The sequence below is a fragment of the Misgurnus anguillicaudatus genome, chromosome 22, assembly GCF_027580225.2.
Source record: "Misgurnus anguillicaudatus chromosome 22, ASM2758022v2, whole genome shotgun sequence".
NCBI lineage: Eukaryota > Metazoa > Chordata > Actinopteri > Cypriniformes > Cobitidae > Misgurnus > Misgurnus anguillicaudatus.
The window spans coordinates 47805901-47827106 of record NC_073358.2 but is presented as its reverse complement, the minus strand read 5'-3'; the positions used below and the strand labels follow the sequence as shown (position 1 = coordinate 47827106).

The 21206-nt window shown below is 37.9% G+C and overlaps 1 protein-coding gene across 1 annotated transcript in view; it reads right to left on the bottom strand.

Annotated features, from left to right (window-relative positions):
* The window catches only part of cabp7a (calcium binding protein 7a), a 68656-nt gene extending 47699 nt beyond the window's left edge, over positions 1–20957 (bottom strand). The window contains exons 1-2 of the mRNA XM_055198421.2: positions 20850–20957; positions 16787–17041 (exon numbers count right to left, since the gene is read on the bottom strand). Coding sequence (XP_055054396.1) covers positions 16787–16895 — 109 coding nt within the window. The 5' untranslated portion in view covers positions 16896–17041; positions 20850–20957. The remainder of the gene's footprint in view (positions 1–16786; positions 17042–20849) is intronic.
* Positions 20958–21206: the final 249 nt, after the last annotated feature.

Here is a 21206-nt window from a genome sequence, read left to right as displayed (position 1 = left end):
GACATTGGCTGCAGCTTCCTCATCCACGGGCGGATGTTGCAGATACACAAAGAAAAAACTATAAAGGTTTAAATGCTGGTAAAAAACGTCAATTATATTATGGCATTTTATATTTGTGTTGATCAGTTAAAGTTATTTTAATCTTTAATACTGCATCTGCAGTCAATCTGCAGACGACGCTATCATTCTATTATCTCAGTTTCACTTTCTCACGCATTCACTGTAGCCAGGCCCGGATTAACACAGTGAAGTGCCCCCCCCCCAATATATTTTATTTATTTATTTATTATTTTAAACTAGTCATTCAGGGCTCCAGACTAACGTTTTTGTTATTAGGAGCAATGTAGCCCCTGACTGAAAATTTTAGGAGCGCTAGCAAAAAATTTAGGGCACACCTTAAATTAGCCTACAATGCAATATTTTGACTTTTTCCCAAAATAACTGCATTACTGAAAAATACTAAATAGACTTAACTATGCAGTTGCTGCACATGTCATCATTATGCACAATTAATGAAACTTTCAGAATAGGAAGTTATGAATCAAAGATTCATACAACCCCCTTAACTAGGCATAAGATAGGCTACATATAGGCTACAATAAGTTATATCTATAGCATACTTTAATGAGATGAGTGGCAGGGCAGCAGTTTACATGCTTGTATCCTTTACACGTTTCTCATCTTTTATCTAGTTTTCCTTGGGCACTGATGTAGACCTTTATTCTCGTCTATAATGTTTTTAGTGTTAATGTAGGCTAAAAGTTGTCCGGCTCTCTTTATCTCTCATCGCTGTAATGTTTAACCGGCGCGGTTCTGAGTGCGATGTGTTAACTGTACCAGGGCTGCGTAGATCCATCGGTAAAATCAACCGAGCGCATGGTGACATAAAACGATATACGCGATTACGCGTCATGCAATTGAGCGGTTAAAACCCGATCGTGCATTCCGTAGTGCCCGCACATGCTCGAGTACTTGTAAAAACGTTTTGGCCGCAGTCTGGAGACCTTGGTGACCCCCTTACTCGCCCAATATTGACAATCCAGCCCTGGCTGTAGCCTGTGATTTAACGAAATGACCTCTTACCAATTTATTTGGCCTTCATTATACATGTATGATGTGAAAAACAAGAAGGTCATAGCTAGTTTCATTAATTCAATGTAAAAAGCGCCGTGGTTGCATTCATGCGGTTGGCTTGTCAGTGCGGTAATACAGGATTGCGTTAAGTAGTAGGTCCAAAGCAACTGATTTCAGGTGTTCTGTCAAAGTCTGTTCCCTTCCCTTTAGTGTAGCGTTTTTATCACGGTATGTTTTTATATATTTATAAAGACTAAAGATTTGAATGGTTTATACTAAAAAAAAAACCAATAATTTAACGTATTATATAATACAGTTTATTAAATATTTCATACTTTCCCCAGTTTTCTATTTTGGTATTATTTATAACCTGTTTTAATAAAATTGTTTTAATAATTATTATGTGGACATTCTTAATAAATATAGCACAAACCCATGATGTGAAGTGTTATTTATATATAAACAGGCTGGGGCATATTAATTTTTATGCATGTAACACAATAATTGTAGAACAAACACGTAGGCTATATATATAAGGTAAAAAGAAATAATAGAAAATAGGAAAATTATGAAATATTTAATAAATGGTATAGTTTAATACATGAAAGTATTACTTTTTAAAATGAAGTGAATTATACTGTAAAAATAATTGACTTACCATTAAAGGACAATAAAGATACATTACATACATGCACACACAAACACATCTCAGTAGCCAAGCCATTAAAACATTTAATATATATATAGATAATAAACGTAATGCTATAAAAACACCAGACTAAAGGGAAACACAGAAAACAGAATTCACCGCCATGTGTGAAACCCTGTTAGACTGACACCTAGTGGTGACTGTTTTCATAGCACATCTGTGCTCGTGGATCTTTCAATGCAAACCACGCAACTTAAGTCTCAAAACTCGTATGAACAGAACAGGATTAATGCACGCGCGTCGCCTGATCCACAAATGCGCATCCTCTTTTTTGCGTGCACAAATTGTGAAATAATGATACGAAATATGCCAACTGAATTCACAAATATGTCTCTGTTTGTACAAATCGATGCACATTCACGTAAATATTAAAATTCGCAGACACAAAATCAAAGACATATTTTAGTTCATTCATTGATAGTTGTTTGTATTTGGCTCATAAAATGCTTTAAACAGCGAAATGAAAGTCTCAATATACAAATGAACAGAACGGGATTAATGCACGCGTGTCACCTGATCCACAAATGCACATCTCCCTTTTTGCACGCGCGAATTATGATATTTGAATACACAATAAAACATGTGTATTTGTACATTTGTACAAATCGATACACGTTCATTCAAATTCTGAATTTCACATATTCAAATCTAAAGACATTTGTTCGTGGATAGTAAATACATTTGTAACATGCATCCAGTTCACAGATAACTGTGCATGTATTTGTTAATAATATTGAGTCTGATTTCTTTCCATAGAAAACAAGTTTATATACTTTTTAAAGTGGACATTTCACAAGACTTTTTAAAAATGCCAAATAAGTTTTTGGTGTCCTTAGAGTACGTATGTGAAGTTCTAGCTCAAAATACCATACAGATCATTTATTATAGCATGTTAAAATTGCCACTTTGTAGGTGTAAGCAAAAATTGATCGAAAAATTGATTGAGTTGATCTCTGCACTTGGATAGTGCAGATTAAGGGGCGGTATTATTATAATAAGATCCCCTTCTGACATCACATGGGGAGCCAAATTTCAATTACCTATTTTTTTCACATGCTTGCAGAGAATGGTTTCCCAAATTAAGTTACTGGGTTGTTCTTTATTACATTTCCTAGGTTGATAGAAGCACTGGGGACCCAGTTATAGCACTTTAACTCAGTTTTTAGTGATGTGTCCCCTTTAAACAACACATTAATAATGTTTTACATGTATTTTAGCAACAATTATGAAATACCCCTGATTTTTTGGCAACTTTATGTCACTCCTGAGGTTTGCTTTTGTTGAAATTCAACAAACACTGGAGTGAATTAGCCACATTACAGTATAAATGATTATTAAAGGCAAAACTGCAGATGTATATTTTTTTACTTTCACGTACTGTATGCACAAGCTAAAACTGATGTTGTACATATAAGAGTTCATCCAAATATTAAAAGGCAGTGTGGTAGAACAGCACTTCATGAACTGATAGCTATGAATACTAATGCGATCACACTGTCCAATAAGAGTCTATTCAAATGATCCTGTCTGTTGAAGTCCAAACATATTGTTTTGATCTCCACGCTACAAATGCTTTTAATAAAATGGTATTCTGTTTGAAAAATGGGGGTCTGGAAGACCATTTTGGAAAAGCGTTGGAGCAGAACCTCCTCTACTCCTCACCAGTGGGTATGAGGATAATTGAAAATCAGACTCTGTGTGTGTGTGTGTGTGTGTGTGTGTGTGTGTGTGTGTGTGTGTGTGTGTGTGTGTGTGTGTGTGTGTGTGTGTGTGTGTGTGTGTGTGTGTGTAAAATGCCCCTCCTGTACTACACATACATTACTCCATGAAACAACTTGCCCTTACAGAGCAATGCATTAGCAACTTTGTACATTAAGCATCTCTGTCTTTAATGCATTGAGAGTTTCAACAAATATTATGGGCTTGTTTTTTTATTTTATTTTTATTTTAGTATTACAACATCATGCGCACACACACGAGTTTACTACAAAAGAATGTGAAAAAATGACTAGAAAAATAGTAGGGTAAAGACAAAAGAAGTACTGTAATTTGGCAAATTTATTGCAACTCTCTGAATGAATAAATCTTATTTTTGAAAAACGTGACACAGTCTGTGAAAACCCAGCTCATGTCATTTTTGTCTACACAAAACCAACCTACCAATTATTGCTAAAAAACAGCGTTATTTTGTGTGTAATACAATGTGTTTGCATGGTTTATGGTTCAACAAACACATTATTTTCCACATACCGTACATTTTTGTAGCTCCAGATCTCGGTCTTCCTGAAATGCACATTTTGTAAAAAACTCATCGATCTGAAAAGTGCTGTGTCCCTGATTGGCCAGCTAATCTGTACGTTGTGATTGGCCTGAATGCCTCTGATGTCAGCCGGAAATGTGACGCTCCTTACCATGTTTGAAAGATTTGCTCACAAAGCAATGCTAATAGGAGTCAACTTACAGTCCGAAGCGGGATGAATTATAATAATGTCGGCCTGGTCTACATCACCAATCACAGGAAACTGTTGCCTACAATTCGTGTTTTTTGTAATCCAAGAAAAGAAATTTATGTTGAAGACGGTAACTCGCATCATCGTTTATTTTGGGGTTTGTACCTTTTGCATATCGTTAACATGCACTAATACACACTTAGACACCAAAGGAAATGTAAAAATCGTGAATTGGACAATAGGTGCTCTTTAATATTGCCTAAGTAAGGTCATGTCAAAGATTAAAATCTATGAAGTTGATGCTCCCAATTAGGGTTGTGCCGATAGACGAGAGTATCGTGTATCGACGATCTTCAGACATATCGCCAATGGCAGGCTTTCATGGGGATAGTCATGACGATAGTTGGCGAATGGTTATTATTATTATTATTATCATCATCATAGTTTTATATTAACACAATGCATGCTTTTCCTCACATGAGGGTTTGTGGGCTTCACTTTACGTGGAGAGCTTGTAAAGAGAGAATTCCTTCTTGCACGTACCTGCACTTAATGCGCGCGTCTTGGTCTCCTTCTACCACTAAATCCAGCGCGCCGTGTCATGAGCAGCTGCGCTTCTCTCTGTCTCGCGTGCACGCGCTCTCGCGTGTGTCCGAAGTCTAAACATAAACTAAAGTAGTAATCCTCATGTTTTTGTTCAGTTTAATGCGTTTCATGCGAGCTGAGGCAAACTTTACTTTTTGTTTAAAATATGACCCGCTGCATATTAGCGCCTCTCTCTCACTCTCGCGTACGTGCAGAAAGCTGCGCTCTGTCCGAAGTCAGATCACTAGGTATTAATCCTGTTTATGATATGCATTTCAATGAGTTGTAGCAACACGTCCCTCGTGTTTAATATATGATTGTGTTTAAAATATGATCGCGTTCCGCTGGACCGATGCGTTTAAAAAGGCACCTCATGAGAGCACCACTGCTTGACACGTGTAGTCTTCTGCAACAGCACTAAACCAATGCATTGAATTGTTTGTATGTGCACGCACGTGTGTGTGCGTGCGCAGATACATGTTTTTACAGTTATTAAGTAATCATGATAGGGTTTTAATGACGCACTCGCTTTAATGGTATCAGTTTTAAGAAGGTTGCGGTCATGACGGTGTTACGGTCTTGTTTTTTTTTCCATCAAGTGACTTGTTATAATGAGTAAAAATTAACAAATAAAAAAAGAGTAAACTACTGCCACGCCCCCCCGATAATATTGTGTATCGTCGATCTCACAGGCTGACGATAGGACGATCTGAAAATAGGGCATATCGCCCAACACTACTCCCAATCTCATTAATTAGATGGATGTCTTGATGAATAATTCTGATTTGTTGACTATATTTGAAGAGTTTGGTTCCAAAACGCAATAAATCCATTTTGACAAATTTCGGTAAAAACGTGTTTTCTATACCAAGAAAGTGACAAGATGAAAACCACTATTTTCTGTTACAAACTTTCACATAGCATCTTTAGGTTATAAAAACATAAAAAATTCAAATCCATAACTTGATTTTCAAAGATTTATTATAAAAACTAATTCTTTTTTCCACAAAATGCAATAAATCCATGACAGTTTTTTATTTCAAAATGCTATAAATCTATTAAATCAATGTATAAATGTGCATTCATCTTTACCATTTTATATTTATTTAGTTGACTAGTGGTATACAATGATTAAAAATAAACATTAATGGCATTAACCAAAACACTTACTTTGTTATATTAAGAATAACACGGCGGATATTGGATTTTGCGTAAAATTAAGAATTTACTTTTAACTACTGACCTGATATAATACTGATTTTGGCAGTAACTCATTTTTTTCAAAAATGGCTTTTATCGCGTTTTGGAACCAAACTCTTCATTTGACTATCATTTTTTCAAAGCGACTCATATTGATCCAGCCACAGAGGAAGTAAAATGGCGCAATACGCAATGCACGCAAATGAAATGATTATCCAATGTTTAAAAACTAGACTATACAATTTTATGTCTATAACAAGACATAAAACTTCAGCATTACTCCAAGTAAGTGGAGCTGCCGTCCTCCATTGCTCTGCTCAAAAAGGTCATGTGACTGTATGTGGTGTCAATCTTAGTTGGTCATTTGCCAACGTATTTTGTCGATGACGTATGACGCATCCTGACATAGGAATATCAGACGTTTCGGCTTACATTGCAGACGCGAATGCATGTATCAGATTCATATACGATTTATGTATGTACAGTACAAGGCCAAAGAGATGGTCATATATGTGATCCTGGACCACAAAACCAGTCATAAGGATATATACATTATCTCAAAGCTGAATAAATAAGGTTGATGTATGGTTTGTTAGAATAGGACAATCTTTAAAGAGTTTGGTTCCAAAACGCGATAAACGCCATTTTTGAAAAAAAAATGAGTTACTGCCAGAATCAGTATTATATCAGGTCAGTATTTAAAGGTAAATACTTAATTCTACGCAAAATCCAATATCCGCCGTGTTATTCTGCCATCTTTTTTCCCAAAATGCAATAAACGCCACTCCCCCTTTTCTACAGAATGCCATAAATCCGCTCCACAGATTACAGCGCACCATTCCACGCAATGTAAACAAACAATGGCAGCGCGCTGAGTACACAGAATCCTAGTTATCCTCATCTTCTCTGTACTTCGTAATCAACAAACAAACAAAAACATAATAATACTTTAATAACATTGATAAACCTGTGATGTTTTTTGTGACGGAAATTATACGTAAGCCATCAACATGTAATAATTTGCGCAAGAGGCACTCGGGAGACGGGTGCTTGTTTGCCCGGGCCGACAGCATCAAGTTTCTGTCATGATAAGACATTGACCCCCAGGGGATCTTATGAAAAACTTTCCATATTTTAAATATCAAGTCAACGAAAATCAAGCAGTACCAAAACATTTTACAGCGGATCGCTGTAAAAAACGTTAAGCGACGACGTCTACTTTAACCGCAGCAATGACAGTGTTCTTAATATCACAAAGTAAGTGTTTTGATTAATGACATTAATGTTTATATTTTTAATCAGTGTGTACAACTAGTCAACTAACTGAATATGTCATGGTAAAGATGAATGCACATTTATATTGATTTAATAGATTTATATCATTTTGAAAAAAACTTGTCATGGATTTATTGCATTTTGTGGAAAAAAATAATCCGTTTTTATAATATATCTTTGAAAATCAAGTTATGGATTTAATTTTTTTATGTTTTCATAACTTAAAGATGCTATGTGAAAGTTTGTTACAGAAAATAGTGGTTTTCATCTTGTCACTTTCTTGGTATATAAAACACGTTTTTACCCAAATTTGTCAAAATGGATTTATTGCATTTTGGAACCAAACTCTTCATTTGGTCGAGATACAACTATATGAAAATCTGGAATCTTAGGGTACAAAAAAATCTAAATATTGGGTAAATCCCCTTTGTCCAAAGTTGTCCAAATGAAGTTTTTAGCCACACATATTATTAATGATACATTTTTGGTATATTTACGGATAGAAATTTACCAAATATCTTCATGGAACATGATCCTAGCTTAATATCCTAATCATTTTGACCCATACAATTTATTGTTGCACTTTAAAAAAAGTATTTGCTGCCTTAAATTTTTTGTTGAATCAACGAGTCTTTTCAACTTACTATTATTTACATGGCTAGAGATTAGTTGTTTTAACTACAGGTGAGTAAAATATAGTTTTAAAAAGTCAATTTCATTTTATAAGTTGTAGCAACTAATCTCTTGTCAAGATAAAGAATAGTAAGTTGACATGACTTGTAAATCTAAGTTAATTCAACAAAAAAATGTAAGGCAGCAAAGTTTTTTTACAGTGTGACTTTTGCTACACATATACCCATGCTACTTATGACTGGTTTGTGGTTCAGGGTCTCATTTGTTATTGCTTAAATTTCTCAACATATGTCTTACGCTTTATTACTGTGTGCTTTATCTATTATTTAATTCAATTTTACTTCTATAGTGCCTATAGTACCAACGCAGCTTCACATGAAATAGAAACAAAAAAAAAACAGAAAAGGAAAAGAACAACAAAGCATGGCAGTTTTTTAATTATATAAATTATGTTACAACGCTATCTCATGGCAATTCATATGTATTTACAAGGTGGCTCATTCGTATTAATTTGTACGACCGCATTCGTGCATTTTTGTACGATTTTTCTGTGACGCTGGGATTAGGGGTGGAGTTTCGTTATTGCTTTTGTTTATGATAATCATACGTTTTTGCATGATTAACTTTGTATGTATTCATACGATTTAGCCAACTTGTAAAATGTACACATTGTCGTGAGATGTTAGATTCAATATTTTGATGATTTCTTTCTCTCATCAGATTTTATCTTACTTGAAAAGCCTGTTAACTTACCAGCCAAGAGACATATAGAGATGACATGACAAAATAATAAGTCTACCTTTGTTGATTTTTGCTTTTCTCAGCTTCATCTGATCATAAAGGATTCAACATGTGTTGTTATTAACAAACACATAGAAATGTACTGCTTATATGCACACTATGAAATGGAGACTATCCACTTTAATTTGTAGACGATACCACACACAGCATAAAGTACAACATGTACTAAACTTTCAAAGTCTTCACGCTGACTCACATGAACCTACTTGAAACAACCTGTTCACAAAACTAAGATATGATATGAAAAATATCAATGATGAAAGATAAAAGTTGTTCTGCGAAACATCAATACAGCTCTCGACTCCATCTCCACTCGTTTCTGAACCAGCGAGTTTGTGGGAAGGAAAATATGATGGAGGAAAAGAAAAAAGAAAGCTGAAGTCGGCTGGTTGAATGTTTGTTTGCTGTGCTGTTTGTCTGTCAGTGAGACACCTTCGAGTGAATCACTCTTCTGTTTGTGTGTCTATTTCTAAACCCCTCTGCATGCCAAACAGATGTTTGATCTCTCTTTACCAACACACAGAGAGGAAAACATTTCACTAAATGCAGAATTTAACCAAACCGTGATGCTGCTCTTGCAGGTAAACAACAGAATAAACGTGTTTTATTTCAGTCAGACCATTCATCATCGTGACTGAAAGGAACAGCTCATCCGAAAACTATTTACTCACACTGTATTTACTCCAAACCTTTATGACCGCCTTTATTCAAAGGAACAAAAATGGAAAGTTCATGAATTTCTATGCAGTGTAATGAACAGAACTGAAGCTTTCATAAATCCTAAAAAGGACACTGAAGCACCATATATAACCATGTTTACAGTCTTGTGAAGTCAAAATCGTGACATCCACTGGCTCTTATTGACACAATGAAAGTTCTTTAACAAAGTAGTGGTGATGTCTATATTTCTAAATGAATCATTTGATTCACTTCATAAAATTGGTTTGTTACTCATGAACTAGATTTCAAATTTGAAGTTTTCAAAAATAAGTCCATAGCCTGGTTTCCATTACAAATCTGCTTTGGCAAAATTTTCAAATGTCAATAAAATTATTACGAAAATTATGGTGTTTCCGTTACCCTGTGTTATAGGAATAAAATATAATTTTTCCTCCCACAATCAGTCATTCCACAATTCATGACAACTGATTGGGAAGATTACATATATCACTGTTCAATGGAAGGAAATGCAGGCGTGTTATCCAAACGACAATGGCAAGGAATGATCATTTTATCTGGGAGCAGCCACGTACAAGCATCTTTAAAGAAGGATCATGTGACTTTTACACACATCAGGTGACTTGCCGTAGTGACGTGTGCCCCGTGTTTCCTGTTTTTAATCACGCATTAAGCAAAATAGAGTGAATTTGAAAATTTTGATACAAAGTTGCAACCAGAAAATTGAATATTGAATAGTTTAGTTGCTGCTTATACTGTATGCCTGAAAATAACGGAAAACATAACGGAAAACATTTTAATTGATCTTTTGTGGTTTATATATTGTTGTATTCTAATGGACCTGGAGTCTGATAATAAAAGTTTACTAGTTTCTCTTATTTTCATTTTTATTTTTTTACACGGCACAATATAACATATTACGGTTATATGAAGGAGTTGTACCTGTTATAAAAACATGAATTTATAATGCGTATTAGTGGAACTGAAGATCGGATTAAACATGAAACGCAAATTATCGTTTTTATCTGTGAGGCGACCAATCACAAATCGCTTTCGTGGTACTTTAACTCTTTTCCCGTCATTGACCAGTTATATCATCAATTAAGAGAAAACGCTTCTCTGCCAATGACGAGAATTTCCGGCTTTCCGCAATACCGCTATTATCCACTAGGTGCTGCAACTTTTACAACCTGAAGTAACGCCTGACGTGAAAGAGAAATAACTCTGTGTATGTTTTTAAAGATCGCTCTGCATCTGATCTCTATCAAAGTCCTTCACAAAAATGGAATTATCAAAATTTGGTGTTTTTGAAGAAACCTACCCATATTTGGGTGATAAAAAGAGAACTAATAAAGGTGGCTGGCAACTTTTAAAAAAAAAACGCTGGCGGGAAAAGAGTTAAAGGGGACATATCATGAAAATCTGACTTTTTGCTATAATTGGGTCCCCAGTGCTTCTTTCAACATAGAAAACGTGAAAAGATCAACCCAGTAACTTATTTTGGTAAACCATTCTCTGCAAGCATGTGAAAAAATAGGTTATTGAAATTTGGCTCCCCATTTTTGCTCACACCTACAAAGTAGCAATTTTAACGTGTTGTAATAAATTATTTATATGGTATTTTGAGCTAAAACTTCACATATGTACTCTGCGGACACCAAAGATTTATTTGACATCTTAAAAAAGTGAAATGTCCCCTTTAATGCCATACACCACATGCCGTCGTTGCCAGCTCAAGTCAGACAAAATTTCTAACCGGCATGCACTGCTTCAAGCCAACAACCAATCGGTCTGCGCAGCGCCGTATGAAGTTGAACACACCTTATTTCTGTTGCAGTTTTGCGATATATACCTTTTTTTGCGATATATGAGTTTTGGCGTTTTCCACTGGCCGTATTTTCAATTTGCGCAATTTGAAGGATATGGAAATGTGTGCTAACTAGTGGAAAAAATTATTAGTGAATGACAATTGTAACCCTGGACCACATAATCAGTCATAAGTCACACGTGTATATTTGTAGAGTTTGGATTAAACTAGGATTCTGTGTGTATTCAGCGCGCCGCCATTGTTGTTTACAATGCGTCGAATGTGATTTGTTAAGCAGATTTATTGCATTCTGCAGGAAAGGAGGAGTGGCGTTTTGGAAAACAAGGGAGAAAAGATGACAGAATAACACGGCGGATATCAGATTTTGCGTAAAATTTACTTTTAAATACTGACCAGATACAATACTGATTTTGGCGGTAACTCTTTTTTTTATGGCGTTTATCGCGTTTTGGAACCAAACTCTTCATTTGTAGCCATAGCCAACAATACATTGTATGGGTCAAAATTATGAATGTTTATGCAAAAATAATTAGTATATTAAGTAAAGATCATGTTCCATAGGTAAAATTACAGCTCAACAAGTTGGGTTTGTCTATTTTCGATACAACGCTGGGTCTTTTTTTTAAACTATGCATAAGCCATTCATCATAATGATATACATGCTGGTTTGGAAAACAGGCACTGTATCATAAAATAACAAATAGCATTCTTATAAGCATAATTTGAAACATTTATCAGGAAAACCCAGCCTGTAACATTTTACAAGGTAATAAACGAATTTGCAAAAGGCAATGAAGGGAAATTTGAGCATGGCTTTCTGAATGAGAAAAACTGCTGTAAATAATTATCTTAAACATTAAACAAATAATAATTTGTACACATACCACAAAAGAAATGCACTTTCAAAACCCTGCATACACATGTTATCTTGAAATATGGAAAACAAATCATCCCAAGCTGTTACTGGGTCAGTATCCTTTTAAAAAAAAACATAAATATACAATCATATTTTGTCCTAATACATATCACAATATGCACTCTTTGGTATCAATATGAACCTCTGAGCTCCTAATATGAAAACTTCCAGTGCAAAGGTGTACTTTTTAAAATGGTAGTGCCCCAGTGACAGCTAGGGACCTATTTACCATTGTTTTCTGGCAGTCAACACAACTTTGCTTGTTTGTATTTAATAATAATTTCATCTACATGAGAAATGCTGTACAGCCTTTAGTAAACCATCAGTACATCGGTCCAGGATGGGCTGTCGGAGCGCCCTTGATCAAGAGGAGCCGTCGTGCTCTCGCAGACAGCAAATATCACCCATACTTTCCCCGTGACAATGAGCTCACTGATGAAATCCATCCACAGCACCAAATCTAATCACTGCCTTATTTCCTCCTGCCAACCCGTTTTAATGATGAACCAAACAAGCCTGGCGTTTGAATGTCAAGCAGTGGCACAGATCGTGTGGCGCGTGGTCTCGAGGGCAGTTGGCATCTGGATAATTCCCTCTGCGTGATGCTTCTGTAGCCAAGTCGATAAAGCATGGCAATAGCAGTGCATACGGTTGTGGGTTCGATTCCAGGAAATACACGTACTGATACAATGTATACCTGCCAGTTGAATTAATAACTAAATTTCATTTGAGCATTAAAGGTTTTATTGAATGCATCTTGTACAAAAAAAACATCATGGATGTTTATTAGTAATACGGATACAGTGTGAATGCTAAACAGTAGCTCAATTGGCAGAACATTGCGTAATGTATTTAAATTAAAGGTATAGTACACCCAAACATGAAAATTCTGTCATAATTTTCTCGATAGGGGGAGCGCGGAGGTGTGAAAATAAAAGGGGGGTTGCCCCGGGCGGGCGCGGAAGTGGAGAAGGGTTATGTGAACAGCAGTTGGCGAACACCGTTTGGAAGCGCGGGGCGATGGCCTCCGTCGCCCCCGGCCGATCGAAAGGGAGTCGGGTTCAGATCCCCGAACCCGGAGCGGCGGAGACAGGCGCCGCGAGGCGTCCAGTGCGGTAACGCAACCGAAACGGGAGACGTCGGCGGGGGCCCCGGGAAGAGTTCTCTTTTCTTTGTGAAGGGCAAGGCGCCCTGGAATGGGTTCGCCCCGAGATAGGGGCCTGCGCCCTGGAAAGCGCCACGGTTCCGGCAGTGTCCGGTGAGCTCTGCGTCGACCCTTGAAAATCCCGTGGAGACAGTGTAATTTTCGTGCCGGACCGTACCCATATCCGCAGCAGGTCTCCAAGGTGAACAGCCTCTAGTCGATGGAACAATGTAGGTAAGGGAAGTCGGCAAATTGGATCCGTAACTTCGGGAAAAGGATTGGCTCTAAGGGCCGGGTCGGTCGGGCTGGAGTCCGAAGCGGGCCTGGGCCCGAGCCGCGGCTGGGGGAGCGGCCGTCCCGCGGCGCCCTCGTCGAGTCCCCCGTCCGGGCGGTGCGCGGCCCTCGCATCCGCCTTCCCCTCTCGTCCGTCCGGTCGCCCCCCTCGCCGGGGTAGGCCGGGCGGCTCGGTCGGGGTCGCGCCCGTCTCGCATGTTGTTACAAACCTGTGTAAATATCTTTTTCTGATCAACACGAAGGAAGATATTTTGAGGAATGTCCGTAACCAAACCCTTCGTGAGCCCCATTCACTTCCATAGTATTCTTTTTTCCTATGGAAGTGAATGGGGCTCATGATAAATGAATGTTTATACTCAACGCATCCACACAGGTGCGTTGGTGCACGTGGCAAAAATGCCATCAACGCGGAGTGGGGAGTCGTGCGCGTTGGAGGTGTGCAAGGCAATTTTTGTAACTGCACGCACGGCTCCGCATCCGAAAATGACTGAACTCGAGGCGATTTTGTCCGAGCATACAAGCCTGTGACGTATCTCTTTGATCAATCCATGCAAAACAATGCATATACTATTTATTTGACACTCTGGAAGTAAAGTAGTTTAATACACAAATTATTTTACATATGAATCAGAATTTTGGCTTATATTTGTATTAAATGAACACTGGATGAGGAATAAAATACAAACCTTAAAGGTGCAGTGTGTAAATTTTAGCGGCATCTAGTGGTGAGGTTGTGAATTGCAGCCAACGGCTTGGTCCACTTCTCACCCCTCGCTTTTGAAACACATAAAGAAGCTACGGTAGCTGCCACTGGACAAACATGTCATCGTCGGAGACAACTTAGTAAAAACAATTGTCCCTTAAGGGCTTCTGTAGAAAAATGGCGGCACAAAATGGCGACTTTCATGTAAGGGGACCTTCAGTGTATGTAGATAACAAGGTCTTGTTCTAAGGTAATAAACACATAACAGTTCATTATGAAAGGTCTTTATACACCCCTGATAATATAGTTTTGTATATTATTTTGCATTTCTGTCAAGAGATCCTTCTAAAAATTACACACTGCACCTTTAAGATGTCTGTACTGCCTGTTTAGTAAAAACGTTAATGAAATGATAATATTTAATAAAAACATATTTAAGAGAGTGATGTTTTATTCATTTACTCATATTTATATATCAACTTCTGATGTTAGAAGCATCAGGGTTGTACCAGCGGACGACGACTTCTATCCTCTTCTTTGTGTTTGTTTTTGTCGCCCCCTGGTGGTTCAATGAATAGTGCAACAGCAAGTGCGTCAACTATAAACTGCTTGTCCGTTTGTTGAAACGAGCGTGCGATCAGAGGAGGCTCGCGTTGCAGACCAAAGCACGACTATAAACAAAGCTTTAGTTTGGATACAAAGATTTTTCAAAATATCTTCCTTTGTGTTCATCGGAACAAAGAAATTTATACAGGTATGTAACAACCTGCAAGTGAGAAAATGATGACAAAATTTCCATTTTTGGGTGAACTATCCCTTTAAGTCACTAAAAGGACAAAAGCATCTGCCAAATGCATACATGTAATGTAAATGAACAGTGTACTGTAAATATGGATCACTGATTGATAGTGGAAACAAAAAGTCCAACTCTAGAGTTTGATTTGTGATGCATGATGGGTAATAACTAAGTACTTATTAAATGGAATTAAACTTTGGTGAAGGGACATTAACAGCAGGTTAAGATGTTGAGTGTCTGAGCATGCGATCATGAGATAATGTCTTCAGATTAACCAGACCTCAAGTGTTCTTGAACTTGAGCCTGATAATGAATTCCTTGATCTTTGCTTGGGCTGTAATCCACGGTCTTCATTTTTAATACGGTTGAACTTATGATTAACTAAAAATTGCCAACTGAAATAAGGACGCATGAATCCAGATCCCAAATTGCGTCTCGGTTTCTGCCCCCGGCGTGTTACACACATCAGCAAGATCAAAGTGAAATCCGGCTATGATTCAAGATTCATTAATAAACAACTAAACATCCCTAGGACGAGAATAAACTTGGCCTATTTTATCAGCGTGAGGCAACTGTATTGTTCCTCTGTCTAATAAGAGCAATTTAATGGGTGAAGTATTTAATCTGGTGTACTTTTTAAGCAAATATGCGCAAAGGCAGAAATGGTGCAGGGATAAAACCTGATGCCTGATGTTTTACAGTAGCTTTGCCGCATCATATCGTATCCTCTCGGTGAGGGTGGTATGTCACACATACAGTACAATGATTTCTTTTTGGATGTGTAGCCAAATACACACCTAAGTGTGACCATTCAATCCTTATTTTTTTAATTTTTAATTTTTTAAAGTTTATTAAGACTGAGCATCAAGCTAAGGGTTTTATATGGTTAAGGGCACATTTACAGTGACTTCAGATAGAAAACATCCCATCTAAAAAACCTGAACCTTAAAGGACTAAATTCTGAGACACTTAAAACTGCCCCTTTGATCACAATCAGTCCAAATGTAATAGAAAGTAACTTTAATGAATCATATCAAACGTAAATGTTCCCTTCTAAAGTTTGGCATTTACAATACAGATCCACACTGTATGAAATTGTGACTAGGACCACAAATGATATTTATATGACAGTTTATCAAGGTAAATTGTGTGATACAAGATCATCTATGCATTGCACATGCATTGCATTGCATTGCATGTGCACGTACAGTAATGTTTTAAGATGTAAAAAGGTAAAACTGTATGGCAAAGAATTTTTACAGTACATCAAGGATAAAGTTGGATCACTAATCAAAATTAGGGTCTAAATTGCTGCATACTATGAAAATATTTTCATTCTGATATATAATAAACCCACTTTCCAAAAACCACATGTCTAACGTATGCATTGATACATCATATTGAGTGATACGGAGACGCATAACACGAGACTTCCACGCGTTTAAAGTAGACTTTTCTTTTCATACTGCCAAATCCTGTTTTAGGAAAAGAACATCTACAAATCAATAAAACAAAACCTTTCTATCAAGTTTAACATATCTTGCTCCTAACATCTGGGTCATTCAGACATCAAACAGGTGCGCAAAACATCTACCGTCTATTTCGGAACAGACCCACGAATTCAGTGTTCATTTACTTGACGTACACATCTATCTGAAAACCAATATGTGTTCAAATACCACCAGGACTCTTTCACTCACCTTCAACCTCATCCTCAGGAAGGTTGACCGGTGCCCGATATGAAAGGATATCTGGAATGGTGCAGATTCCCCGGTACATCAAAGTGGAAGTCACCGGATGCATAGGCATTTCTGCGGTCTGTGTTGGACAGCACTCGTGTATCGATCCTCATATATGATTTGCAGTACAGCAGAACTTTTTCACTTTTTGGAAGCCTTCGTTCATCAGATCAGACTAAACCCTCACCGAAGACGCGTAGAGAAAAGACTGTGATCCTAAAAGAGAGAGAGAAATCCATGGAAAGGTCCGATGGTACTCTCTCAGCGTGCGCTATTGCGCAGCGCTCTCCAAGAGACCAGGTGTGATAATGTACAAGTATTCGGCTGTTCTAGATTTCAGAGCTTAAATTCGAGCAAAGAAGAAGTCTCTATAGGTTGTTTGAAGCTATATGTAAGCCAGCGGGGGAAAACAACTGCGGCGGCTCCATCCAACAAGCAGACGCGCACGCATCGTACAAACGCGCGTTTTATTACTGCGACAAACTAAGTATGTGCGCGTTGGTGAGCGATCCGTTTAGTGAGTCGATCGATTCGAACCCCAGTTCGTTAGGCAGACGTCTCCATCTGATTGTTTGCTGCGTAAAACGCTTCTTGAGACGCAGTCGAGCTCCGCGTATGCACTTGTTGGATCCAGTGCCCGCCACTGGTAGGCTAATTCCTATGTAGGAACCGTGCGTTTTCGAAATGCGCGTGTAGAGGTTTGATATTACCATATGTTTCTCTTGAAATTAAATGGGAACATACAGAAGAATAGAAAAATTCGTTAAAACTGCGCGTTTTCCACAGTGCCCGCCACTGGTAATTCCTATGTAGGAACCATGCGTTTTCAAAATGCGCAAGTAGAGGTTTGATATTACCATATATTTATCTTGAAATTAAATGGGAACATACAGAAGAATAGACAAATTCGTTAAAACAGTGCGTTTTCCACGTGGAGAGGACTGTTTCTCTCCCTCTTAAAAATTAAACCGAAAAATATGCAAAAGAATAAAGCTATCCAACTTCACACGAAAATAAGGATGTGAGGAACGTCCGGATTCCCTTGAGATTGATCTATATTTAGTCTGAGCTGCTCTCCACACGCGGTATTTCCCACAGAATGCCGCGTCCGCGCGCGCTTTGCAGGTGTTGGGGGCGTTAACACACGACGCGTTTTATAGCATTCAGAATTGTTTGACGGTGCATAATGAACTTAAACTTTGAAAATACAGAGTTCGTTTATTTTAAAAAAAACTTAGGTGTTTAAACTGACGCGCTTGTTTTTAACGCGCATCTGACGCGTAACTAAAACGCAGCCTGCACACATGAACGTGTCTCGTTTGAATGCCTCTTTAAAACCGCAAAATATGGCGTAACGTAAAAGATGAGAGTGCAACAATACCTCAAAGTCTCTACAGAAGGTAAAGCTAAAAGGTAAAGGTGACATAAACTTTGATTCTTTTTCAGTTCCCCTACATGTCCTAAAAGTATGTACTGTTGGGAACGTATACTGTGTGTGGCAAAATAGTATGCAAGTAGTGGGTCATACTAGAAACACCGAGACTAAACATGACATAAGTCCTGACTGTCCAATATGTGTCTTTCCAAGTTTTAAGTTTTTTTGATAAAATCACTAGTGCCTACCAAATAAATGTTTATAAGAACTTATGGTTTGAGACACATCCGTCTAATTCAAAATAACACATCTTGTTTAAATGCCCCCCTCATGTGCGCCAGCTCGTTCTCTCTCTCTCTCTCTCTGTCTCTCTCTCTCTGTCTCTCTCTCTCTCTCTCTCTCTCTCTCTCTCTCTCTCTCTCTCTCATACTCTGGTCATTTTCATTAATTTCAATGCTCATCTTTGTCCTCAGGCTACAGTGATAGACGTGGTTCCAGGCCCCCACTGAAACCAGAGGAGATTTGATTAATGCTTTTCTGGGTAGGGACAGATCTTTTCCCCTTTGGCATTTCCTTAATGGAAACATGTATTTTCGAAAAACCACAGAGTTTGGTAACAGAGTATATGCTGTACTTAAACTCAACATCACATTGGTTTGTCCAAAAAGAGAGATTGAATGCATAGTGTGCGATAGCCCAGCTATTTTTAAGATAAAGCCACTTTATTAAAAGGTACTTGTCGTTGCACACACAGATGTCATCCATTGCACAATAATCTATTTCGGTGTAGCCGGCTTATTTTCTTATTTTAATTTCCATATTTGTGACATGTTTGCAAGCAGGTGTTGGATTTATTCTTAAAGCACCCTTAGTCAAAACATACACATTTTGAGCTGTCTTATTATGGTTTATATGGTGCCGTGATGGATTTGGGAGGTTTAATGACACTATTGTTTCTTCCAGCTGTGAACCGGAGCTCCTGACAGAGGACCCAGGTGCACACATCCCGACCTGATGGCCTATTATGATACCAGAGACTATGACACTTCTATACCCAGACTCTCAGAAAATACATTTTCTACGTCATCCATTTCTCCACATACAGGTAAAGTAGAGACAGGTGTCCTGTGTTGATGCATGCACACTCTCAACAGGAAACCATAAACTTCACAGTGTCATTCCACAACGTCAACATTGAGTGACAAGCAGAGAAAGGGGTTCCTCAATCTCTCCTCGTCAACAGTGGGTGTTCTCTCTTCACTGCTTTTCGGGCTCTCTCGGGTCCGTCGAGCTCTTTGACAGTGAAAAACTCTTTCAAGAGGTTTGCATAATATTTTAGATCAGGCCTGTAGATTGAAGACACCAGCTTGAGGCTTAATGTCAGAAGTTAAGGTATTACCCATGATGCATCGCTCTTTCTTATGCGTGATTTCTGCTGATAAGATTGGTATACATGATGTATTGCCTTATCTTGAGAATTTAAAGCTTGGGTCTGAAACCCTAATAACATCTTGTTCACTCCGGTACACAAACAGATCTGGTTATCTCTTTTTTGCATGCTTAAGTAAATACTACAGCTGACTGGATTTACAGTGGAGTGGATGCATCTACATAAATATAGACTTGCATGTTATGTTATCGTGAGATTCATGATGATCGGGATGATGATATAACTTTATTGTCAGATAAAGTCTTGCATTGCTACAGGTTCACTTACTATTATCTCACAAAATTAACAAATATTTAATTTGTTAAACCTCCAGGGTTCCCACAGGTCGTTGAAATCCTTGAAGGTTTGTGAATCTAGGGGGAAAAATTCAAGGCCCTGGAAAGTTTTAGAAAATATACATACATGGATACAGGTCATTGAAAGTGCTTGAATCTATTTCATGCAAGAAGTTTTCTGGAAAAAAACATATTATTCCCTGTGTACTGTAGGATAATATCATAAAATTTCTAGACTTTTTAAGCACACGTGCTAAACTGTTCACTTAAAATGCTTATATCTTCTGTATGAGAATATGATTCATACCAAAATGCTTTTTTGCATTGTTGTGTTTGAGACATGAAAACGTCTCAGGTTACGTATGTAACTGTTGTTCCCTGAGAAGGGAATGAGACGCTGCGTCTCCTTTGCCATACTTCCTGCGTCCCTGTAATGCCGTCTTTGTCAATATTTCAGATAGCAATATACCTCCTGGCTCCTGTATCACCCTGTCTTTGTCGTTAAGCCTCACCATTGGTTGAATTTGATTTACACATTCAGACACACTTACCCCTGGAGGCGTCCCCAAAGTGTCATCGCAGTGACGCAGCGGAAGTTCCCATGAAAGGGAACTGTAACAATGTATCTTAAAAGGTAATGCAATGTAAGATTGTAAAATAAGGCTAGTAACCAACAGCACTACAAAGTAATAATTAATATGTTTTGTTTAATTAAAAAAAGTAAGTGTTAGAATGTTTCATGTCATATATTTTTTTCTTTGGGGGATGTGTGTGAAGGGACACACCGTATAGACAAGGAGGGTGCAAGCCAAAAAAGTTTGATAACCACTGTGCTATATGATGCAGGCATAGTCTTATGAGGATTCGTGATATTTGTGAGTTGATCTTGACTTAATAATGTTTGTTCGAGTAAGGTCACAATACCTTCAGGGAGAGGCGGGTTTGCGACCGCATGGGTTCCCTTTCACTTCCGTCCGTATTGATCTCTGTATTGGCTGCGGTGCACACTAGGAAAATAACACAAAGCAAACAACACTTCTTAGTAAACTTCCCTTCCATTTAGGCATTGTACAAAAGTCAGTGTGGGGGCATCCGAAAGGTCACTCGATGGTTTCCGCTGCAGTTTATTGGGACACATACTGATCTGTCTGTGGTTCAGAGAATATGTTTCATTCATGTGTATTGTATAGACTGAAACAGCTTTCCTGAGGGTCTGTCTGGGAAAGTGTCCAGCTCATCCTACTGTTAGTTCATATGTCCGTCTCTAGAGGGCAACGTCGG